Raw genomic sequence first — 26,337 nt, forward strand, 5'->3', positions numbered from 1 at the left:
TTCATTTTTTGTCTTCTGTAACTCTCCTGACTGAACTTCAGAATATAATCATCACTAGACTACAATGCTGTGATGTTATTGGCACACTGCCTGTTATGTTCAACAAATTTTATGTCATGAAAAATCCCAGCTTTTAAGAAAGAAACTAGAGGCTTTTTCTTCCTGCTGTTCAAGTTAATGCATTTAGCAGATGGCACTGTTAAAGACTCAATCTTTAATAAGATTAGACTGGATTATTGAATTTTAGAGAGAATTTTGCCTGATTATCACAGCCTTGTGATAACATTTCGTTAAATGTTTCTAGAGACATCGTTTATACTATATATAAATCAATCTTTAATGTAATAACTGCACCCAGAATAAGGAAAGCTGACCCAACCAGAGCTTAGCTAGAAGGAATAATCAGGCCCAATAGAACTATACCAGTATAAAACTGGGGTAAATTTGAGTAGAAAAGGCCCCTGACTTCAAAAGGACAACCTAGATGAATGAGGATTACTTATACACATGTTCAAATAGTGTAATTTATCCAAGCAATAAACACACACAGATGCTCTGCATCAATCTACTTTGTTAAAAAATTGTTTAAATAGTTCTGGATGACAAATAAATTTGAAGACGCCACAATCTGCTTGAGGAAATGCCACTGGCAGAAAACAGGCTGAATAAGTTATTCGTGATAAACTATTTGCTCAGCTATAATAGCCAGCAAGTGACTCAACATATGCCATGGTGTAACGACAGAAACCATACAGTTTGAAAATGCATGAGTTCTACAAGGCTACGTCTACACTACACACCACTTTCAGCGGCATGTAGTGTACGTACCTGCATGGTCCCTCTAGCAGGGGTATAAATAGCAGTGTAGGCAGAGAGGCACAGCTTAGGAGATCAGAGTTCAGACATACCCGAAGGGTTCGGGTATTTATGTAAGTACATACCCTACCTGCTCTTACTCACTGAAGCTGTGCCTCCCGGTCAACACAACAATTTTTAGCAGTGTAGTGTCCCATTGCCTCCCTGCTGCTGGATCCTTTCCCCACTGCAGGGAAAGACTCTCTCAGCAGGGGAAGGCTCCAGCAGCTGGGAGGTTGCGGGGAAAGGTTTCGCCAGCTCCCTTCTGCTGGAGACCTTCCCCACCGCAGGGAAAGGCTCCGGCACAAGAGGGGCAGTGAGGAAGTGCTACCAGCTGCTGCAGGCATCTCCCACTGCAAGGAAAGACTCCAGCAGCAGGGAGGCAGGGAGGTAAAGCTGCCAGCTCTCTGCTGCTCAAGCCCTTCCCTGCTTCAGGGAAAGAGTCTGGCAGTGGGGACTGGAGGGCTGGTAGGGGGTGGGCAGAGAGTGAGGAAAGATTCTGGTAGCTCCCAGTTGCTGGAGCCTTTCCCTTCTGCAGGGGAAAAACTTCTGAAAGGGAGGAGGCAGCTGGGAAAGGCTGAGCCATTTCCAGCTGCCTCCCCCCTGCCAGAGTCTTTCTCACCCAGTGAAAGGCTCTGGCAGCAGGGAGTTGCTGAAACTTTTCCCCACTATCTCCCCCCACCAGAACCTTTCACTGCCACCTGTAGCTACGCACCACCGTGTGGACACAGCCTGCTTTTCACTGCAACATGTAGCTACATGTACACTACACACCACCAAAAGCAGTCTGTAGTGCAGAGCTAGCCTTGTAGATGAACCAGCTGGATGTACAACACCACTACCTAGATAATCACTGATCCTGAGCACTCAACAGGGATCAACTTTGAACAGTTGACCAGAAGCAAAAGAAAACAAATTTATTTTCCATTAAACACATTTATGGATTTCTCTTGCATCTGTCAAAACTGAATTACTCTGTTTAAGAAAAAGAAATGAAATAAACCAGAGTTCAGAAAGCAGATCTAAGGTGGGATTCCCACCCCTGCTCCGTTGCTCCAGCCCCTTTACAGCACATAAAAGGGTTGGAGTGGAGTAAAGGGTAACAGGATGGCTTGCCCCATTAAGGACTAAAAACCTAGTTAGGAAACAGGCACACCTGAGCAGAGATCAGGTGATTCCCCTAGAAGAGAAGTAGGAAGCTACAGGAAGGGAGGATCCTTAGGGAGAGCAACCAGAGGAAGCTGTGGCAGAGACTGCAGAAGAGCTCCTGTGAGCAGGAGACCCTTGACTATAGGTTAAGAGTTTGAGCACTGAGGGCCAGGAAGAGCAGACTCCGTGGGTTAAGAATGAAAATACTGCAGCCAGGTGGGCCTAGGAGTGGCCTACCAAAGCAGCAAAGACCCCAGGCAGGAAGGCCTGGGAATAGGAAGAGAAACTTTTGTTTGTGTGGACTTTAATTTGGGACTTGGAGTGAGTTTTATTTAGAGTTTATATTATGCCAATATTTTAGGCCCTGGAAGAAGGGGCATTATTGGACGAAAAGCCTGGGTGGAATTTATTTGAGGAGCCCCAAAAGGGAAACTAGGGAGAGGAGTCACTTGCAGTGCTGCTTTGAGGCCACGAGGGGGAGCCTGGGAGGAGGCCACTCACATTCACAGGCCCCTGAAGGCCCATCCCTAGTCAAGGGAGGATTCCCTTGAAGCAGGTACTGTGGGAAACATATGTAGAGCTGCCTCCCAAGGATTGTCTCACAAACCCCTGTGTAGGGGGTGTACCACGTGTGGGGCGGGGACCAGGAAGAGTATGTTGGGGCAGGGCCATTGCACAGAACACAGCAGAGATTGTTGGCAGTGCTGGACCCCCAGGACTACTTAAATTACCCCAGGGGGTCGCTCCAGCCCCAGGACTGACCGCATGCAAATATGGCTTAAAGCTATGTAGCTCCCCCTCCCCTATCAGTGAGTTGTGTGCTGCACCTCTTAGGAGCATAGCAGAAAAATCTCACCCACAATTCCTTTAGGACTTTATTCCAAAGTAATTTAGTCATATTTGCACATAACCTTTTTTTTTTTTTAAATAGACTTTTTCACATCTTCTAGTCTTGTCCACCACACATCCCCTACCCTCTTTCCTGAGCTAGACTTGGTTAAGTCCAATATAACTGTATTGAATGGAAGTCAATGGAGCTACTACTCCTGATATATACCAGTGTAAATGAGGTTAGAATCTGTCTCTATAACTTCACCTACCAGAAAACAAGTAGTTGAAAAGAATGGGCAAGAGAGACGACTATAAAAGCAGCAGCCCATCTAATTTCTCCCCATTCTGCTTTTTTTATCTGGAAACATGGAGGTCAGGCCTCTAGTGCCAAGTCTATTCTTTCTCTTTTTTGCTTTCCAGCTTGGCCATCCAGAAGATATAAGAACACAAGACGTAAAGATGATAAATAAGTTTGAGAGACAGAGACAGTATGAAGTTATTAGTTATCAGCACTGGTTACTGGCAGCTATGGAATGAATTACTCATAAAGGGCACCTTCCTTCCACTTGCTTATCAGGATCCAGACCCCAGTTCCATGAAGACACAGCATGAAGACTTGGAGAATGGAAGAAGAAAAAAAGAGTGGAGAACAGTTGGTCTACTGGAGGGCACTGAAAGGTCTTCACCAGTCTGTTTTCTTCCAATACTGGATCCCGCCTCAGACATCAAATTGCTCAGTCAAACAAGGCCCAAGACTCTCTGATTTCTCATCTGGCAGAATGGGAGAGTCTCTCCCTGAATAATCATATGGAGAAGCAGAAATAGCTCGCACCATGACCCGTCTCTTTTGACAGTTAAACAATCTCCCTCTTTCACAACATTTCAGCTGAAGGTCCTGGCATAGGTGTGAATAGCGTCTGGTGTGCTCAGGCATGAAAGAAAGGGGAATTCAGTTCTACAAATGATAAACTGCCAAGTTCATGGGAGCATGCAATAGAATTCGTGCTTATTTGCTTCCTCTGAAGTGTTCTGGTTTCACTTCTGAATCCAGCCACAGAGAAGAGGCTGTGTTACTTAGTAGATAGAGCACAGGACTGGGACTCAGGAGACCTGGATTCTATTCCTGGCTCTGTCACTGGCCTGCTGAGTGACCTTGGGCAAGTCACTTTCCCCTCTGCCTCAGTTTCCCCATCTATAAAATGCAGCTAATGAAACTGACTTCCTTTGTACTACACCTCTACCCTGATATAACGCTGTCCTTGGGAGCCAAAAAATCTTACCGCGTTATAGGTGAAACCGTGTTATATTGAACTTGCTTTGATCTCCCGGAGCGCTGCTTTACCGCGTTATATCCGAATTCGTGTTATATCGGGTCGCGTTATATCAGGGTAGAGGTGCATTAAGAACAAATAGAATCTCTCTGAAGGACGTGGATCTATTTCAATCTACTTGAATCATTCTTTCCCTCTGTTTTGCTTTCTCTTGCCAGCCTTACAAACTAAGATTTAGGTTCTGCCTAATTCTTGTGCGGATGTGCAGCAAAGAGCTCTCCCCAATTCTGCACTGACCATGCAAGGGCTGGCTAAAATTGCTGTCCTCTCATCAGTAGAGCACAGGGACTGCTTCCTAGTTATTCTGTTGGGGCTGGAAGCAATGGGCAGTAGATGGCTCTGCCCTGTGTTACTTGGGTGGGATGCTGCACCTGTAAAGAGATGTAACAGTTTGAACACTCCCCTCTGCACCAGAGAGCTCTACGAGGTGTTCTGCCATGGGATATCAACAGTGCTTCCCTTGAAGTACAGTTCCTCACCAGGGCTGTGCCTACAAGGCACAATCTAGCCTTGCATGACCAAGTGTCCCTTTTGTTAAAGGAGTAATTCTAGGCTCATGTCACCTGAAGTTATTCTAAGATAAAAAGCCAAACTGCTGTGAAATGATAGTAGTTATGAGATTATTCCATATTTCTCTGCACAAGCAGCATTATTTTGATAGCATCGCTTCCTTGGATGTGGGGTCCAAGGGCCGTGTTTAATAATAAAAACCTTGTTGAAAGGTTAGACACGTTCCGGTATTTTAACAAAGTTGAAAATGGTGCTCTGTTAACTTTAACAGTGACAGCGCCTATATCAGGCTGGCTGAAGACAGATGGCCATTATGTTGAGCAGATTGCTAACGAGCAGGGAAAGTCATCCTATCTGTTGTGCTGACAGCGTTGGAGGAAAATAGACAAATTGGATTAGTTGCTGTTCAGTAGTCTTCTGTTTTGTTAGGAAAAGTGCATCTTTAATATCTACACATTGTATTTGTACCAATAAAGGTGTTTTTAAGAGTACTTCTAATCTTTGCTCTCTGCAAAGAAGATTCAACCCTTTTGATATTAAATAGGGAACTTTCAAGCATTACGGTTGAGATTTTCAAAGCAGTGCAGGGGATTTATCCACAATTATTCACCACTAATTGGCAGAAGCCTTTCTGGAACATGTGCTTTAGCCAAACACAAATTATGCTCTAGTCAAACAAGTTATTAGGCTCAATACAGAGGTAAATAGGTGAAATTTGGAAGCATCATTCTATGTGTCTAGTTCCAGGATAGAAAGATCTGAAAGCCTCATGCCTCCCTATTGAGTGCTTTAATTATAAAATACAAGGTTACCTCTGACATTCTGCACACATGAATAAAGATCTATTCTACCAGGGCTGTACCTACCTCATGAGCTAAGAAGGCTGACCTATTGGCCAGTGACAATTATATAGGCACACGCATGGTTGTTCCACATATCAGTCTCTATAAATTAGATTGACTAGTCTCTTGCAGCTTATGGCAACAAATACTTCCCCTGTCCAACTTGACATTTTCAGGGTAACGTTGTAATATTATTTAACAGTTTCGGTCTTTCTGGATTTAGGAGTGGATGAACTGCTTCTTTGATTGACAGTTCTTTTTGCCCTGTAATTTTCTGGGAGGTGGATTTTGCAACACTGTCAGTCTAGGTAACTGTAGGATTGAGGGAGAGGTTTCCTATGGTAAACACAGTTACTAGTAAGTCTTTTTCTCAAACAACTCACCCATGTAACAAAACAAAAACCAAATTATCACATGCTAAACACATCCTACAATAGAATTCTTCAGGTAGGAGCGCAAAACCCAAAAGTGAAAGTCAGGGAAAAGCTAAAGAAAAGTCTCAAATGAACTGAAGATCCAAGTGTGGTACCCAAACTTCCCCCATTCAGCTTTAAAGATGCCCTGTGAAGGATATTTATTTTTAATTGGGTCTATACCCTCCTTCCTTATATTATTTAAAGGAGAAGATCTGAAAGTGTCCCCCCCCCCACTTAGAAATGCCAGGAATGTAAAATCTTGTTTTCCCTGGTTTTACTGGAGGGCATCTTAGCTGTTTCAGAGCATGTTCATGGTGCTGAAACTTTAATAATGCCCCAAAAGCCGATTAGTTATTGAAACTGAATAAGAGTTAAGAACCCCAAAACACAAAAATTCAAAACAAAAATTGACACAGGACTACAAAGCCCTTCCCCTCAATTGCTCAGCTTTCTCTCCCTTGAGTCTTTTAACGTTATCATTATCCAGCTTTTCAAGCAGCATTTTCTAGCGCACACAAGACCTGAATTTCTAGCATAAAAAAATCCCCCTTTTAAAAACAAACAAAAATCTCATATCTTTCAGGCCTTCTTTACCTAGAATAAATAAGCCAAAAAGGTCTCACAAACCCTCTTTTTTTTTCTTTGCAAGTCACCTTTAATTATCAAAATCATGCAGCTAATAACACAAACTTTCAGGTCACTAACTTTGCTAGCTATAATAATATAAGTTAAGGAAGACAAGCTAAGAAAAATAACTTTATAAAGAGTCAGTGAAACCTAAAGCATTAGCAAGTATTAGTGCAGTAGGTCAACAGTATACAACATCAAGGCTATACATTCCATGACACTGGGTACATTGCAAACGTTCAGAGATTTCTCAATCTTGACTCAGAGAAATAGTATGGTCTTGTATGTACTGATCCTAGAAGAAGGAGTGAATGGCATCAGATTAAAAGGATATTGTACATTTAGGCAGCATATGGTCCTGGAATGCTGCTCCAAGCTGGAAGGACTCCACTAAAAAAAAAGCATGCAGTAGTGGCGTAATCTTGATAAATACCATTGGATGTCTGAAAACTATTCATTGTTAATAAAAATTCAAAACAAAATTAAAAAGGAAGAATCTGTATAACAAAGTGCGAATAAGGTCATGGAAAGACCTAAATCAAATCTGTGACTCAAAGAATGGAATCTTTTTGTATTCTCTCTGCTTTTTGTAATGAGGTCAAAAGCAATTAGGAACCTATATATGTAGTTCAGCCGCTATTTGGAAAGCAAAGCTTTAAGAAAAACAACTAGCAACAAACACAACCAAGTCAGTCTCTACCCTTATAACATGACATGGTTTTAATTAAGGAAGAATGTCAGCATGGAGCAGACCTATAAGCTCAGTAGGAATGAGTGCATTCAAATGTTGAGTGGGGAATAAGGGTTAAGCTTTTTGCTGTAAACTTCACATGTTTTATGTTAATGTAACTGTTTAAGCCCTTGCATTTCTGATGATGTCTCTTGACAGGAAAAGGAGTATTTGTTTTGTCTGACTTTACGTTCTCAGGAAAGCATTGCTAGAACTACACAAAAAAATGTGTCTATTCTTTATTGTGACCTCTGCCTTCCACAAGGAACAGTTTAGATGCATTTTCCAGAGAATGAAGGTATGAAATTCCCTCTCTTATGGAAAAATCTTACCTGGGTAATCATTCTTGTCTATGTCTGAGTCTCCTCTTAGAGTAAAGCCAAATCCCGCAGGCATGGACTGTGAGGCCCAGGCTCCATTAAGAACCTGCGAAGGGTTAGCATTTAACCCATTCCTGTGTCCATTGTAAATGAGCACTTTGCCTCTTCTGTCTTCTCCTGCGAATGGTGCACCGATTGCAATGTCTGCAATAGAGTAAAAAGAGTTGACAACGTTAAAACAAAGACAGAATTAACTCCGACAGGGAAAGTAGAGGGGCCTGTGTTGTGTGTTAACAAGAGCTGGGGCTTAATCAGTTTTTCTTTATTGCATAGATTCTATTTCAAGACAAATATATAAAAATGTTTAATAGTGCTTTAGTGTTTCAAACTTCCATGCCTATAGCTGTAATGAATTTATTTTCATATGAAAGGGCCTTCACATTGCAATAGATAGGCAACACACGTCTATTATTAATTGCACGTTTTCCTTTGTCATGTTTTTACAGTAATCAACAAGATTTAACAAACTGAGACTGAAATAATGGCTAATGTTACATTCATCTGTTTAAACTAAACATACACTGTGTGATGCTCCCTGTTTTCTCCATCACCTAATTAATTAACAGCAGCTCTTTAAGAAGCTCTGCTTTGTGGTTTGTCCTTTTTCCAGCTTAAAACAAAAATTCATTGACGGCAAAAAAATACATTGTTGAACTTTACAGGATTCAGAAGGGAAAACAGGAATGAAGTGGAGTAACAGCATAAGATCAGTTTGGTTTGTATGTAAAACACCTTACCATGAAATGGAAAACATCCCCCCCCTTTGTTTTCATGACAAATAAAAATAAATAAATAGTTTAAAAAAAGCTTTTGGGGAGTATTTTGGAGAAGAGATAAATACAGAATAATAGACAGCCCCACAGGGAATGCAAAGCTGTAATTCACTCAAGGGACTCTCTGGATGTCATAAACCAGGAGAATAAACTGGAGCAGTTCATGAAATTAGCAGATCCCTGAATTTGTATTGTATTAACTGGTGTAGGGCCATATGCTATTTAGAATTTATACTCGTTATGGATAACAAACCCTCCCTTGCTACTTTTCAGGTACAAAAATCAGCCATGATGACTAAGTAGACTGTGTGAGTTTATCTGCTAAGAGACAATGACCAAGATTTTCAAAATGACAAGAGATGTTGGGTGCTTAGCTTAAATTTCTTTGAGAGGGCTGAGCACCTGTCTACTGACAATCAGGCCCCTTTAAAGTGTCTCGAGCTAGAACCCCAAATCACTAACCACTTTAAAAGCCTTGGCCAATGGATGGAGAAAATAATGTCCGATGGACAGGATGAAAGACTTGAGGACAGATTTTTAAAGGTATTTAGGCACCTAAAAATGCAGCTAGGCACTTAGTGGAATTTGCAAATGCCCTAAGGTGCCCAGTTTCCACAAATTAATGGGAGTTAGGCACCTAGGCACTTTTGACAAGAGATCCTCACAACTGCTTCAGCTGGGACTGTGAGCAAGATACTCTACCTCTTTGAACCTCAATCAGCTCGTGTACACACTGGGGAAGAAGCAGAATACCTCCTTTTAAACTGATGCTGTATCGAATCAAATACATTTATAAAAACATCATATTACATTTTAATCCATATTATTATGAGCTGAGTTAAAACCTCTTTAAGCCTGATGTGTGAATGAGTTCTCCATTTAAGCCAGTTGTAAGAGACAGTTAAGGAGAAATACCCCAACCAAAGCCTAATAGTGTCTATCCAGAAACTAGCACTAGGTGGGCAGAGGGCTTGACTGGATGGGTGTGTGGGGTGGAGGAAATTGACAGAAAAGAAGGGTTTGCCTACACTTAAAACATTAAAGCAGCAAAGCTGGGGCACTGCAGCTTCATGGCTGTAGCGCTTCAGTGCAGACCAGGGATCGGCAACCTTTGGCACGTGGCCCACCAGGTCTGGCGGGCCGGGCCGGGCCGGTTTGTTTACCTGCCGCATCCACAACTTCGGCTGATCGCAGTTCCCACTGGCCGCGGTTTGCCGCTCCAGGCCAATGGCGGCGGCAGGAAGTGGCGGCCAGCACATCCCTCGACCCCCGCCACCCCCATTGGCCTGGAGCGGTGAACCGCCGCCAGTGGGAGCCATGATCGGCTGAACCTGCGGACGCAGCAGGTAAACAAACTGGCCTGGCCCCCCAGGGTGCTTACCCTGGCGGGCCGCGGGCCAAAGGTTGCCGATCCCTGGTGTAGACACTACCTAGGCCGACGAGAGGGGTTCTTCCATCCGTGTGGGTAATCCACCTCTCCAAGAATCAGTTGCTAGATCGATGGAAGAATTCTTCTGTCGACCTAGCACTGTCTATATGGGGACTTAGGTCAGCTTAACAGCGCCACTCAGGGATGTGGATTTTTCATGGCCGTTACTGACATAGTGAAATCGTCCTAATTACCTAGGGAGACCAGGCCTAAAAACAGACTGAGTCAGAGAGACAGACTGAAGGAGCAGCTGAAAGCATGTGGCTGACCCTGGAAGAAACCTGGGGAGAGGTTTTTGGGTCAGGGGTGCTGGCGGAAAAGACTGCTCTTGAAGCTGTGAGCAAAAGAAGCTATTTCCTGATATTTGATTCCCTCTGCATTCAGATACACAGGACTTTGTACATTCTTTGTAAATAAACAAAACTGCTTCAAAGAAATACCTATCACCATTTTCTGCTCCCAACTGGAACACCCACAGGGATCCAAACTTTGACTAGCCGTTCGGGTCAAAAAGGGGCAGTTCTGCTCTGAACAGTGGGATCTAGTTTCCAAGGAGAGAGATTGTGAGCTGGTATTCCTATTGAATCAAGTCGGAACAAATAATGGAAGTGCTTGCAGAAATCAAAAGTGGCCAGTAGGATTTAAAACAAGAACTAAAACAAAAGCTGGAGGTTTTGCAGGAAGAGCTCAGAGATGATTGCAGACTGAGATGAGATCTCTATTGGAGCAGCAGCAACTACCAAGTGCCTGGACAGAATGGGGAAACCCGCACAGGCTTGAAAGGTAAAAGAGATTGATGAGGTGATCAGCAACCTGACTGCCATTTGTGATGTGTTTTGGGGATAACCCAGACCAATAAGAGGTTCTGTCACCACCTGCCCTGTAACCAGAGGTGCTCATATGCTATGCAGCTTTGGTTCAGACCCAACACAGTAGCATGCCCACAAGCACAAGGTCTCACCCTGGCTTCCACCAGCCGAGTTACTCCTTGCAAGGTGACCCCAACAGCCCTTCCAGTCTCAAGTCTCCCCAAGTCCATCCACCCGAGTTCTTAACTACCAGACTCTCGGCCTTTTTCGCTCTAGCTTGTCATCCCCGAAGGTGTGAAATGAGCCCCCCAGGTACTAGCTTCCTTTGGGGGACACACTCCACATAGATTGCACAACAGAGATGGGTTTAGGGTAAAAATAAACAAAACGTTTATTTAATAGAAAAATCGCAGCTTCAAATATGAAATTGTAAGGGGAAACAAACACATACAAGTTACACAGAAAATAAACAAAGATGCAACTTTCAAATTAGATCACAGTCCCTTTTCTATTGCCTTAGAACGATTTCCCATCATGCCCCCTGTCAGGGGATTCAGCGTTTCACAGACAGCTCCTGCTAAGTGACTGTCCCTGAGTTTCAGTTTCTGAAAACCTTTCACTTCAAACCACTTCCATTTTTTCAGGGTTTTTTTTCCTTCTGTCACTACAAAGATTCAAAGTGGGGATATCCTGTTGTCTTAATGTCTTCCCATTAACTTTAATGGCCCATTGTTGCCTTTTCCTGGGTTTACAATGGATTATTACTTGTTCCTGGTTTTGTGCCCCTCGCTCCTGCAAGGTGTATTTGACATCGTAGTACAGTTATGAGCAGAGTTCTCTCTCTCTATCTTTATAACCACAGCCTGCAAACATATCTCATAATGACTATCAAGTTACAAGCTTTCATTAAAGCCTTTACTGAACATATTTCTGTACACAGTAACATTGGATACAATCAGTTGATTCAATTGATTATTCTTTGGGGTTCAGATCCCCCTGTTCTCTCCTTGGGTTGTCTGGACCCTGATTGTCACACCATTAGCCATGGGTTTTTCCACAATATAGCAGAGAGCAAGCAAGCTTTAGCTAATCTGGAATTTGCCAACCAAGATGAGCTGCAGCAAGGATTTATTGAACTAAAAATTCAGCTCCAGAAGAAAATCGAAGGGTCACTGACCACAGTGGAAGGCTGTTGAGACATTGAGACAGCCAAAGGACTTCGGTAAGACCAGATATTTACAACCGTTTTCTATCCTGTTCATAACAAGAGAGAGGTCGGGACCAGTGATGCAAAACCCCACTATCTTTGTGGGCAAAACTCCCTGGGAGGCTTATTTGTGTCAATTCAATATTCTAGCTCAGATGAATGGCTGGGAAGAGGGACAAAAAGGGGGTTTATTAGCAGCCAGCTTGGGTGGCCCAGCTCTGATGGTGCTGCAGAACTTATCCCCAGAAGAGACTGAGGTATCCAAACCTGATTCAAGACCTTGAGATGTGGTTTGGAGCTAGACATCAATCTGAGCTGACCAGGGCACAGCTAAGGGGCGGGGGAGGGATAGCCCAGTGGTTTGAGCATTGGCCTGCTAAACCCAGGGTTGTGAGTTCAATCCTTGAGGGGGCCACTTAGGGATCTGGGGCAAAATCAGTACTTGATCCTGCTAGTGAAGGCAGTGAGCTGGACTTGATGACCTTTCAAGGTCCCTTCCAGTTCTAGGAGATAGGATATCTCCATTAATTTAATTAAAAAAAAAATTTTAATTTAAGGGCTAGAAGGAGCGGGAAAGAAGAAACACCACCTGAACTGGCAGGGGACCTGTAAAGACTCATGTTCCTGGTATATCCAGATACAACCGAGACCTTCCAGAATAGATAGTCTATAAATTGGTCCACTGCCAAACAGCTGGACATACACTTGCAGATCAAGATCAGTGAAAGGAGGCCAAAGATGCTCTGAGAGGCTGTGGGATTTGCTACAGAATTTGAATCTTTTCTTGCAGCAGTTCAGGAAGCAACTGCGATTCAGGATGATGGAAGCTGATCACCATAATCCCTGTAAATACAGCTCTCTGTCCAATATGTATGCTAGGAGGGAATCTAATCTGGTTCATGACCACATTGAACGACTGGAACAAATGACACATGTGGTTTGTAAAACAAGGGAAATTGGCAATAATGCAAAAATTAAAGAGAACAGTTCAGATAAATGCTCGTACTGTGACAAAACTGGTCATAAAAAGGATTGTTATACATTTAAGGCAGGCCAACACAGACTGTCACAAGTATCTAGTGAAAACTTCTCTCTCTCTATCTGGGAAATGGTGGGACACCAAGCTGAAGGGGGAAAGCTTGGGGGAACAATGATCACCTCCACAGTTTTTGTTTAGATCCGGGCAGTTAAACAATAATAACTGGAGTTTGGCTATTGAGTGTGTAATAGCATCGGTGATGTGTACAGGAATCATTGACACATGCTCAAACATTACAGTTATGAGACCAGACACACTAAAAAGGCCACGGACTAGGGAATCCAAAACTGAACAACCTAAATTGGTCTCAAATGGAAATGGCACCTGTCCAAAACCTGGGAAGTTGGGTTTGAAGATGAGACCTCTGAAATTTGAGCTGGGTGGCTGAACTAGTGAATGAGCTAATAATTGAAGTGGATTTTATTATGGCTAACAACTGTGTACTCAATAACAGGAAAGGTGTCTTACAAATTCAATCTGTGGAAATGACCTTTAAAAATATGGCCCAGGTGAGATAAATGGCTTATAGGCCTGCTCCCAGGCCCAGAAACCACCATAACAGCTATATGCTGTGGCAGCTTTCCAGCAAAGGGAAGCTGGAGAGTGGTTGAACTCTGTTATGAAATCAGGGTCTTGGGGCAATCTTAGCTGTCAAAGTTCTCGTAGCTCTGAAATAAGAACTGATTCCTGTTCATTTGCTGAATGTTTCCGACAAGCGGCAAATAGTTAAAAAAGGCGGGGCGGGGGGGGGACACTGCAGTTGCAAATGTGAATTGGTGAATCTGGTTAATGCTGGTATTGAAGAAAACTACAAGGTAGAAGAGGGAGAAGGTGAGCTTCCAGAATTTCTATTGGACCTCTTGCAGCACTCTGTTGTACACTGGGGAACAGCAGAACAATCCAAGATACTTTCTGGTTAGGAATCAGGAGCTGTTCTCCTAGTCCAACAGAGTCATAGGTTGTACTGCACTGGTGCAGCACAAAATTGATGGTGGGCAGGAGAGGAATCTGACCCTCACTGTTACCAGGAGCAGAAAGGGAAGAGGCACTACAGACCATCAAGGAAATGTGTCAGGAAGATATTATTGAGCCTTCAACCAATCCTTAGGCCTCAACCATAGCTCTGGTTAAGAAAAAAGATGGCAACACAAGATTCTGTCTGGAGTATAGAAAACTAAATGAAGTCACTTGAAAAGGATTCTTATCTATTACCATGAACAGATGATACCCTAGATGCTGTAGCACATTGTCTGGTTTTCTACACTGGATCTTAATAGTTGTTATTGGCAAGTGGAAGTGGATGCAAGAGACAAGGGAAAAACTGCTTTCGCAGCAGGACAATGCTTGTGGCCATTTAAAGTGTTGATTTTGACTTGTGTTTGCCACCTTAGAGAGGATAACGGGAGGGTATTACATGACATGCCCCTCTTGGCCTGTCTGTTTTAACCTGGTGCATGCTAAAACATTTGAACAGGAACTAAAACATTTTAAAATGGTCTGTGATAAGATGAAGGCAGCCAATTTGAAACCGAATCCAAAGAAACGTGAGTTGTTTCAAAAAGAGGTAATCCACCTTGGGTATACAATTAGCGAGGAGGAAATTTCCACTGACAAAAAGAAAATTGAGGCTGTACAGAGCTGGCCAACTTCCCAAACACTCACAGATGTGCAGTTTTATAAGGCTCTGTTCCTATTACAGAAGGTTCATTTGTGGGTTTGCCATTATTGCAAAACCACGGCATAGGTTGGGTGAGAAAGGGAACCATTTCAATGGTCCGCAGAGTATAATGTGGCATAAGGCTCTAATAACTGCTCCTTTCTTGGCCTATCCATGTTTCGAAACCCCTTTCATACTGGACACAGATGCTATTGCTCATGCTCTGAGGGAAGTATCGACAAAAGAACACAAAGGAATTGAGAGGGTGGTAGCTTATTATAGCAAAAGTCTAAGTTTTCCTGAGACAAATTATTGCACCATCTGAAAGGAACTCCTAGGAGTGGTTAAATCTATACAATATTTCCATTACTATTTGTATGGGAGGAAGTATCTGGTCAGGGCAGACCATGGTTCCCTGCAATGGCGCTTTAGATTCAAAAGTCCTGAGGGACAGCTACCAGCTTGCCATAGCAGAGCTATGGTTTCACAGTTACACACAGGCCTTGCCATGAGCATGGCGGTGTCGATGCCTTGTCCGCAGACAATGCCTTCAGCAGGGCAGCAAGGAATTAGTTGCTCCAGGGGAGTGTGCCTTCCTTCCTCTCATTCGCATTAGTGCTCATGTTCTTGGTTCATCCTTGAACAAGGGGGGTGGGGCTGCAAGAATGGATCCTAGAGCAATTAAAATCTTCCCAACGAGAGGATCCTGATTTCAGGATAGTGGGTGACTGGAAAATCAAATGGCAAACACAGCCACCCTGGAATGTAATGTCACCTCACAATACCACAGGATCACAGAAACCCCCTTGGGAGCTGCCACCTGATGTGCAAAGACTACCCCTGCTTCTGTTTTCCCTGCCAGCTCAGGACTCCAGCACCCTGTCTTGCTGAGCGAGACACTCCAGTCTGGCTCCAACACAGACCCAGGGTCTGAATCACTTGTCCCAAAGCTGCAAGTTTACCCGAAAACAGCTCACAGGAGTGTGCTTGTCTTTAGCACTCAGATGCCCAACTCCCAATGGAGTCTAAACCCAGATAAATCCATTTTACCCTGCATAAAGCTTATGCAGGGCAAACTCATAAATTGTTCGCCCTCTATAACACTGATAGAGAGATATGCACAGCTGTTTGCTCCCCCAGGTATTAATACATACTCTGAGTAAATTACTAAATAAAAAGTGATTTTATTAAATACAGACAGTAGGATTTAAGTGGTTCCAAGTAGTAACAGACAGACCAAAGTAAGTCACCAAGTAAAGTAAAATAAAATGCGCAAATCTATGTCTAATCAAACTAAATACAGATAAGTTCCTCACCAGTTCCAGAATGCTCCCTTTTACAGGCTAATCTCCTTTTAACCTGGGTCCAGCAATCACTCACACACCCTGTAGTTACTGTCTTTTGTTTCAGTTTCCTTCAAGTATCTTGGGGGGGTGGAGAGGCTCCTTCTTTAGCCAGCTGAAGACCAAATGGAGGGGTCTCCCCCAGGGTTAAATAGACTCTCTCTTGTGGGAGGAGACCCCCCTCCTCCCTCCTATGCAAAGTCCAGCTCCAAGATGGAGTTCTGGAGTCACCTGGGCAAGTCACATGTCCCTGCATGACTCAGTCTTTACAGGCTGAAGCCATTGTCCACATGGTATCTTGCATGTCTCCAGGAAGACTTCTTATGTGGATTGGAGCATTCCAAGATGCATTGTTCCCCAAGTGTTTCCTGATCAGGTACTTAACCTGGCGAATTTCTTCCTAAAGAAGCTGACCAAATGCCTCCCAAAGCTTACTTAGAAACCAAGCAAGCATACAGCCCATATTCTTAACCTCAAGTAGAAAATGATATATATATGTACAAATAGGATGAATAGATATAGTAGACCATAACCTTTATGGAGATATGTTACCTGGCACAGGCAGCACCAAACATATTCCAGTTATGTCATACATACATTTATAAGCACCCCCTCCCCATAAAGCCTTATGGGGTACACTGTCACAGTAATGTCACCTCACAATACCACAGTAATAGCTTCCTGGTCACAATGGGAAAGCTTGGAATTTAAAGTTGAAATATTGTATAGGAAATGGGAGAAACCGGGGGGGATGGGTACAGGTACCAGCCGACTGTACCAGATACACTCTGTAGTTGATAGAGGGAATCAAGCAGTTGAACTTTGTAAAAGGAGACAGAGGCTGGCAAGTAATAGTTGCCGGTAGCTATGGACTACTTCACAAAATAGCCTATGGCTTTCCGAGCAGAAATCAATAGGCTGTGGCAGTAATAGGGTTCTAGTGAATGATTTCTTCACCAGATTTGGAGTCCCATGTGAGTTATGCACAGATCAAGGGAGAAATTTTGAATCCAAAGTGTTTCAACAGATTTGTGAGATTCTAGGCATACACAAAACTCTCACCCACTACAGCACACCCACAATCTGAAGGGATGGTGGAAAAGTTCAATAGGACTTTGGGCGGTCATTTGGCTACCTTTGTTGAACAGCACCAAAGGGGCTGGGAGTAGCATATCCCATTCCTTTTGATGGCTTATAGAACAGTAGTCAATGAGAGTGCAAAGTCTACCCCATGTCTGGGCATGAGCTGAGTGTCCCACTCCCAACAAACCTCTTGTAGAGAGTTCCTGAAGAGGAACAAAGTCGACTGGGTTAAAAAGGGGAAACAATATTAAAGTGTTAATGTACATTCAGCGTTAGCATTGATGTCAATGGAACTATTCATTTAAATCTAACAGGATATGGCCCTTAATTTCCTCTTTGTTAGGATTAGTCAATGTGTCAGGAATTCAGCTGGCTCTGGGCATGGTTGCCTAGCAACCCAATGAGCTCGTCTGGGCCCAATAAACCCTCATTAAGTGACTGTGCTCCCTGATGGGGCAGAAGGGTCAACAGGTCACCATTTAAGTACCAACAGCAGCACAGTGGCAGCTCAATGCATTCTATGCCCGAAGCGGTGCCTGACCCCCTTGCTCCACCCCATGCCTGCTCTGCTCCAGGCCTCTGAACCTGCTCTGCTCCAGGCTCTGCTCCAGGCCTGCTCTGCTCCAGGCCTACTCACTGCCTGCCTCTGAACCCCCTGATTTATAACCCCTGATTCTCATCACTGGCTTGTCTCTGGACCACGACTCCGGCTCTGCCCTTTGATTCTGCTCTGACCACTAGGCCAGACTCCTACTCCAATCACTAGGTCACAGAGAGATTCTCATCACTTTCAATAGCACATTTACATGTTAAAAGTGGAAGGGTTGCAGAAAAACAAACATGTATATTGTTTTATTTGGTTTTTTTCCCAAGCATTTTCTAACTCCTGTAGTTCTCTTCAAGAAGTTGGAAGAAAGCCATCTTCAGACCTGAAGTACCATCATATTCAGTACACAGGCAATTTGCTTGCAACACATAATATATAACATATAATATATAAATTAAGTACCATTATATCCATCCTGGTTGAGATCTCCAAGATGCGCGATGGCACTGCCGAATCTACCAAATACTTCAGTGCCCGACAGTATCTGTGCGTCTCGGAAGTAGAAAGCACTTTCCTGCAAGTACAGGTAAACTTGCCCTACTTCCTTAGGTTTACTCTCAAATTCACGCTCCATGAAGAGGGGCGCGCCAACTAGGATGTCATCTAAACTAGAGGAATAAAAACAAAACCAAATGTCAATGGGAAATTCAGCCAAATGACATGATTCTGGAAGAAGTGAGAAAGCAGCAGAAATAGCCTCACAATATGTGATTCAGAGATATAAACCAATAATATCAAATGGGTACATGGGGCCTGATTCAAAGCCTGCTGAAGTTAATAGGAAAACTCACATTGACTTCAGTGAGACAAAGTGGGTGAGAGGAGAATATCTATTGAACAAACTTCTTTTGGTGAGAGAGACAAGCTTTCAAGCAACATTGAATTCAGTGGCAGGCTCAGGGCATGGAAATCCTCTGTTACTGTGAAACGCTATTATAACTTGATTGTAATATATTTAATTTTGGCAATGGTATTTCTTTGTCATGCCAATAAACTTTACTTAATTGAGAGCAGAGCTTTTTCTACCTTGAGCCTGAAATGATCTCTGAAAATCCTTCCCAGCAAGGAACCAACACAATGAGAGAGACACAACAAATTCTAATATGTCTTAACTCTTATGTAAAAAGCATATAAAATTTAGGAGGAGTTAAACCAACAGGGCTCTATAGAAATGTAATATGGCTTTATAGATAATATTCTAAATCATATAGAATATAACAGAGAATGAGATCTTTTCTATGCTTTTAACCACCACATAGAAGTGAAATTTTATAAGTTGCTTCAAAACACCTATAGAAATATTATTTTCTATAAATTCAATAGAACTTCTCCATAAGGAAAACTGTAATTTAAAATGTAAAGTTACATTTATTTAGTTCTTCCATTGTTTTAAATATTAGATATCATCCTATGCTACACATATCCTGAAAAGGAAGGAAGCAGATGCTGAATGAACAAACAAATATTAAAGCTGTTGGGTTTTTTCCCCACACTAAAAAACCCCAAATCTTTCTCTTTTTATGAACGACGCTAGTGGTTTGGACAGCATGTTAGTTGAAATTGCTGACTGCCACAAAAAGAGAACATGCTGTTTGTGTCCCATGAATGCTGTATTTTACCAATTGTTTTACAATTATTTAGCATACACTATATATTACACAGTAGCTCTATCATCCTCCTAGATTCATTATTGTTATTATTTTATTACAGTACAGTATAGAGACCCCCATTGAGATCGGGACTCAGCTGTGTTAAGTGCAGTATGAATCAGTTAGTAAGATGGTCTGTGCTCCAAAATCTTACAATCTAACCAGAGAAGAGAGAAAAAGGAAAGGGGAACAGAAAGGAGGCATTATTATCCCCATTTTACACAGAGGAACTGAGGCACAGAGAGAATAAGAGACAGATTTTTAAAGGGTCAGATAGGCACCTAGTGGGATTTTCAAAAGCACTTACGTGTCTAACTCTCAATGGGAGTTGAGCACCTCGGCACTTCTGAAAATCTCACTAGGTGCATATGAGTATCTGTAGACGCATAAACATCTTTAAAAAGGTGAGCCTCAGTGACTTGCCTAAGGGCATACTGAAAGACCATGGCAGCATCAGAAATTGTAGCCACATCTTCTGAGTCTCAGTCTAGTGCCTTCACTGCAGGACCAATCCTTTGTAAATTAGTGTTGTAAGTGACAAGGTGAATTTTCATTACATGATGTCTTGTGGCTCTGTCTCTTGCCCTGCCCCTGGGGTGACTTGAGCCCTGGGGCCAATAAAAGGAGCAGTCCTTGTACTTGAAGGATAGGTCCATCAATAGCTATTAGCCAGGATGGGCAGGGACAGTGTCCCTAGCCTCTGTTTGCCAGAAGCTGAGAATGGATGACAGGGGATGGATCACTTGATGATTACCTGTTCTGTTCATTCCCTCTAGGGCACCTGGCATTGGCCACTGTTGGAAGACAGGATACTGGGCTAGATGGACCTTTGGTCTGACCCAGTATGGCCGTTCTTATGTGCTTACTCCCCTGAGCAAAAGAACTGTTGTTGTATCTGGCGTTGCATAGGGAACACAAGTGAAAAGCATGCAAACTGAGCCTTCCCCATACACACCCACCAGTGCTAGGGCCAAATACAATCTGATCCTTAGAAATCTGGTTGGAGGGGGATGGCGAACCCTTCAAAGGGAGAGCCAAGAACTGTGTGTTGTAAACAAATATAGTCACCTAGGTTACTATTAACAACTTAGATTACTTACTTGAATTTAAATGTTCAGAGCAAGCTTTTGGCACAAGCTTGCAGCCGGGGTGGGGGGACGGACGGACGGGGACAGGGTGCTAACGTGGCTTTAAGCCATCTTTATACTCTCCTAATTCTGGGCTGCCTATGGGCATCCACCTAAGCTACAACACCCAGCCCCTAAATGCCTATGGGTAAGAGCACTGCCTGACCTCCCCATAGTGCTCAGTTTCCCCACCTTCATGCACCCAAGACACCTCCTATATTAGGGCTTGCAGTGGGGCCCTTTTAGTGCAAGGTAAGTTCCCTTTTGCAAAGCCTGTTCCAGTGGGAATTCTTCCCTGGCCAAACCCAAGGCTCTAATGTCTCTTTATGCATTACCACAGCAATGTACAAGGGCTTCAGCAGAAGGGAGAATTCTCCCGCCCCCACCCCTCCATCTTACTTGTCACTCTCCATGATCCTCATTTACTTGTTTGCATTTCTCTCAATGTGGATAATAAAAAGCAGTAAATCAGTTTGACTTTTGGTTTATAGCTAATTTTACTTTCCAGGTTCTAGTACCTCAATGTTTCAGTTTCAAGCACTGCAGAGGAATTGTTTGGTTGGTTATCAACACCTGTGTGCTTGGCTTTTTTAATTGCGGACATATTTCAGTTGCTCTAAGGTTTTGTAAAGGTTTATATTTACAAAATGTGAATCTGAGCCAAACTAAAGTTGACACCATCCCTTTTAAAAGGCAGCAGGAGTAAAAATAAGACTGAAAGCCCCCAAATGGTAATGTATAACCATAACTGTAGTTCAGTCTATGGGGGTATTTTAATAAGTTTCATTAGACTCATTTCACTACTGCACCATGATGTTGTAGTTAACATAAATCAATATATTTATGTTTGTTCCAGCACATAAATGTGACTAGCCAGTATTGCTTCCTTTCTAATAAAACAACATTAAAAAGCACAAGCTGACCACCTGCTGGAATTTTATGCAATTCTTTTGTATCCTGCTGAGTAATAAACAGCAGGAGTATGGGAAGTGTCAATAGGTTAAAGTGTAACTATGTGGAGCTTTGATATAGTATAAATAAAAGACTGGTAAACATTTTATTCCACTGTTTTTATTGGATATATGGTTTCAACCTAAAAAGAAAATTTTCCTTCATCTCCTTGCTAAGAATTTGTCTATAAATTTATTACAAAATGGAAGTTTCTAGTTTCAATAACTGATTTCTTTGTCAGGTATCAGGGGGTAGCCGTGTTAGTCTGTGTATCCACAAAAACAACAAGGAGTCCGGTGGCACCTTAAAGACTAACAGATTTATTTGGGCATAAGCTTTCATGGATTTTTTACCCACGAAAGCTTATGCCCAAATAAATCTGTTAGTCTTTAAGGTGCCATCAGACTCCGGTGGACACAACTGTAGGAAGGCAATAACCAAGATTTTCTTGATCCTGTTTGTGTCCCTAAAACACTTGCAGACTTTACATCAAGAATAGCCCTGGAACATTTAGCTGAACTGCTCAGGCTAAAGTTGATCAGAGCTGCCGTCTAAATTATTATGAAAAATAAAAAGATCTAATCTCAGAACTTACTCAAGTAAAAGCATTGTCCCTATTTATCTTTTCAGCCTGATAAAGAATCAGGTTTCCGATACTGGTCAGACACCCTGCTTCTAATTTCTCCACCATCCCTAGCTATAACAACTTTTCCATGCATATCTTTTCCCTCAACCAATTTTTGTCAGACTTAGTCTCATCTTCTGAGTTATATTTCTAGTTAATGTACATGCTGTCAGTTACTGGACTGCAGTCAGGCACATTTATCAAGTGAAGCTTCTTTGTGTTTTGTTTTCAGTGGGATGTTTAGATCTCAGAGAGAGTCATTAGATTTCCTTTCAGATACAGGATGGGAGACCACACAAGCCTCCAAAGTTGTTTGCTGACATTATTGTCATACAGCTATGGAGTTAAAGGAACACAGAACATTTTAAAAAGATCTTAAGAGATCTTGCAAGTGACTAGCAGATTCCCAAGAAATAACCGGTTCATGAATTCGTTGGCTCAGTGAGAGATGAAGCTAGCCACAATCAACTTCTATAAAGCTTTTATGATATTAGCACAGTGTTTCTTAACATTTTCAGGTTGGTGACCCCTTATTCAAAAGAAAAAATTGTCCTAACCCCCTTACATTTACTATAAAAGTAAAAGTTAAAAAATGTATACTCCAATTACTACTGCAAATTCTACAGGTGACCTCACAAAATTTGAAGGTTTTGGCTATCCTGAAGTTATTCTGGACATTTTATTTTCTTTAGAATTATAATAAAATGTTCAATGCTTCACAGCCCTCCCCATTGCCTTGTGTAACCCCCTGGGGGGCTGGGGAGGATCTCAATTAACCAGTTGGGAAACACCAATTTAGCATACAGAGAATACTTCATACATTATGGTTTTAAGCTACAAATAAATACAAGAAGAGAAAGTGTCCCATATGAAGTGTACAACTCTTTCGGATATTTTGCAGTAGGTGAATAGCCACACAGTTATAATTATAAGCCTGAAATAACATTGGGAGGAAACTCCAAGGCTCAAAGTATTAGTGATCTTATCTCAGTGATAAAAAGCTAATGTTAACATTCACTCACTAAAGCCCTGATCCTGCCAACTACTTTGAGTATGTCTACGTGGAGATAAAAAACCCGTGGCTGGCCGGGGTCAGCAGACTCAGGCTTGTGGGGCTCAGGCTGTGGGGCTAAAAATTTCTGTGTAGACATTTTGGCTTCAGCTGGAGCCTGAGGTCTGGGACCCTCCACTCTTGCAGAGTCCCAGAGCTCAGGGTCCAACCTAAGCTTGAACATCTACACAGCAATTTTTAGCCCTGCAAGCCCAAGTTAGCTGACCTGGGCCAGCTGTGCCATGGGGCTTTTATCCCTGTGTAGGCGTACCCTAAGACTATTCACAATTTTAGGTCTTGTTGACACCTAAAACTTAGGACAACCCAGCTACATCACTCCTAAAATAGGTAGTTAAGCCCGTGTAGACATTGCTAGATTGACAGAAGAATTCTTCCATCAACTGCCTCTCAATGGGGTGGATTTACTACAGCAACGGAAAAAACCCTTCCATCATTGTTGCAAATGTCTACACTATGGTGGCGTAGCTGCAGCACCAAAGCTATGCTGCTGTTGCACTTGTAGTGCAGACATACATGAAAGTTAATGGTGCTTAAGTGCTCTATGAATCAGGGCTTAAAAGCCAGATAGTGTCATTAAGGCATAACCCTGAGTAATGGGAACTCTAAAAGGCATTGATCCTTACGCAGGCACAATATCTCTTGGAACTATTGTAGAGCATGGCCACTTTCAAACCTCAAAAGATGATGCAGTATGCATGGACCTCCATGACCAACCAGCTGAGCTCCTTTTGGACAGGCTAGCGACCTTAAGAAGCCCTTGCTGCAATGGGAGATGGACAGGGGTATAAGAGAAATTGAAAAAGAAAGGCTCTGCTTTTCCATAGAGGCAGATTGAACCATTCTACTTTTGGCTCTTACCCACCTTTTTCCAAAGGCAGCCAACACCACTACTCCTTGCCTCTTTCAATATTAGGAAATTGAACAGAATTTGGATGTTCTAACTCTGCCCTTATTGTTCCAAACAATCTTCTCAGTTGTCAATAAGAAAAACTCCACTAAAACGTCTTCTGCAAAGGCCATTAGACCAAGTTTTAAAAAAGGAAAAGTGAATTCATAAAGTTGAGACCCAAACTGGATAATTAGAGCTAGAAAAGCACAGAAGAGCTGTACAGAAGTCTAAGAAACATTTTCCAACTGAGAGCATTAGAAAAACAGAGTTTATTAACAGATATATTTATTTTGGCTTTTCCATATAAAGGGATCATGATGGCTTTTGGAGATGTAGTGTGAACATTATTTACTAAGGCCAGGATTTTCAAAAGGGACTAAAGAAGGAGTTAGGCAATCAATTCCTATTGGATTTCAATGAGATTGGGGTGCATTGTATAACCTACCCGTCACTGTTAACATCCGACACGGCGACAGTGTACCCAAAGTAAGACGCCATCTGTAAATAAAAAACAACACGCACATTTTCATATCTCATATTCATTAAAAGATTGTTTTTCCTGACAAACCTCTGCACCTTTATGAAAATTTATTTCAAAGGGTAGAAAATATTACTTAACAAATTGTTAGAACTATAATACTTTAGATGCAATTATATTCCTCTGAGAGATAGTATATTATTACTTAGATCTTTGACATTACCTGTTCACCAGTGAAATTCTGAATAAAGGTCAAGTCTGTAGAATTAATAATTGAAACCTGGCAATAGAAAAAAATATAAAAGGTTCCAGTCATACCATAACAAGTTATACTGTAATGTAACTACAGGTATATTTAGAAAAGTTAAAGGATGTTCCAGTGGTTACAGCACTAACATAGGACCTAAAAGTCCTTAGTTCAGTTCTCTGCTTCACCACAGATTTTTCTGTGGGACCTTGAGCAAGTCATTTAGATTTTCTATGCCTCAGTTCCCCATTTGTACAATGGAGAGCATAGTACTTCCCTGCCTGGCAGCAGTGTTGTAAGGAACCATATGTCAAAAACAGTGAGGTGCTCAAATACTACAATATCCGGGGGAAGCATATATGTACTATAGATAGGGTGCTATTTTTTTGAGCAGTGAGTTGCAATATGAGGTTGGAATCTGGCAATATGATATTAGAATCTGGAATCAGTTTAGGGTATGCAAGGACTACAGTCAGGTCTGTAGCTGGGAACTGTCAATTTCCCAAGCAGATTGTTCCTGAAACCTGGCTTTTGTTGTATTTACTCTATAAGGAGATAAGCATTGTTTCACAATCTGCACTGCTCTCTCTTCTCTTCAGAATTTATACCATGATTTTTCATATCTGACAGTTTCATAACACATGCATAAAGCATTGAACTGAAAACCAGATCTGAACATCCCTGAGCTACACAGACTTGGATCTTTCTTCATCATGGGAACAATCAGAACAGCACATCAAACACCCATGGACTTGGGGTGAATTTGGATTTGAGTCTGCAGCTATGGAAATACTGGCACAAGAGTTCAAAGCAGTCTTGTAATTGTCTACAAAACATACAGACTTCAAAAATAAATAAAAGCCTGAGCTTTAAAGTCCAATTCAGGAAAGCAGTTAAGCACATGCTTAAGTGCTTTGCTGAATCAAGGTCTAAGTCCATAGGAGTTTTGCCTGGATAAGGAATGCAGGTACAATGTGGCATAAAAACATGATATAGCCTTTCCTCCTCAAAATAGCATAGCTCATGCATTTTTACTACTAATCAGATCAAATGTGGGTACAATACATACATAGCCAAAGTTCTGTGCTCCCCTTGGCACTCCAGCAACCAACTCTGAAAAGATAAATAATTAATTAGTGAATACATTATTTTAGCTGATTGGAGCACCGTCACTTAAATTCTGCTACCATACAGCCCCTATTATTTGAGAGTATGCTGCCTATTAGCTGTATCAAAGATCTCTGTAACTGATGTTAGATTTTTAAATTTATATAATGTGCCTATCAGCTTCTCTAGATATATGCTCAGAGCTCAGCGAAAATCAGCTAGACAGGGTCAGGCCTGGTCAATATTTGGCTAAGACCTCTACTGAACACTGGAGGAAGTGGTGTTGCTAATTCAGTAGGTGGTGCTGTCTGCTGCTCTGAGTCAGTCCTTAACCATACTATTAGGGAACTGTTAGTCTCTAAGGTGCCACAAGTACTCCTGTTCTTTTTATTAGGGAAGGCATAGGTCAGATATACCATAAATCCAAGGTCTTCACCATTTGAGACCAATTAAGATCCGAAGTCACAAGGGGAGCAACATGAACCTCAGAGTTGAAGCCAAACTCTAATTTGGGTAATGAGATTGTGCCTCGCTACAAAATATTTTCTCTGTAATTGCAGTTGAAAATTCTTCC

The 26,337-nt window shown here is 42.2% G+C and overlaps 1 protein-coding gene across 1 annotated transcript in view; it reads right to left on the minus strand.

Annotated features, from left to right (window-relative positions):
- The window catches only part of ITGA8 (integrin subunit alpha 8), a 170,758-nt gene that overhangs the window by 109,501 nt on the left and 34,920 nt on the right, over window positions 1-26,337 (minus strand). Inside the window, exons 9-13 of the mRNA XM_024208854.3 lie at window positions 25,726-25,769; window positions 24,633-24,689; window positions 24,377-24,429; window positions 18,021-18,226; window positions 7,624-7,815 (exon numbers count right to left, since the gene is read on the minus strand). Of these exons, the coding sequence (XP_024064622.1) occupies window positions 7,624-7,815; window positions 18,021-18,226; window positions 24,377-24,429; window positions 24,633-24,689; window positions 25,726-25,769 (552 nt within the window). The remainder of the gene's footprint in view (window positions 1-7,623; window positions 7,816-18,020; window positions 18,227-24,376; window positions 24,430-24,632; window positions 24,690-25,725; window positions 25,770-26,337) is intronic.

Source organism: Terrapene carolina, unplaced genomic scaffold (assembly GCF_002925995.2).
Source record: "Terrapene carolina triunguis isolate 2854851 unplaced genomic scaffold, T_m_triunguis-2.0 Scaffold84, whole genome shotgun sequence".
NCBI classification, from domain to species: domain Eukaryota; kingdom Metazoa; phylum Chordata; order Testudines; family Emydidae; genus Terrapene; species Terrapene triunguis.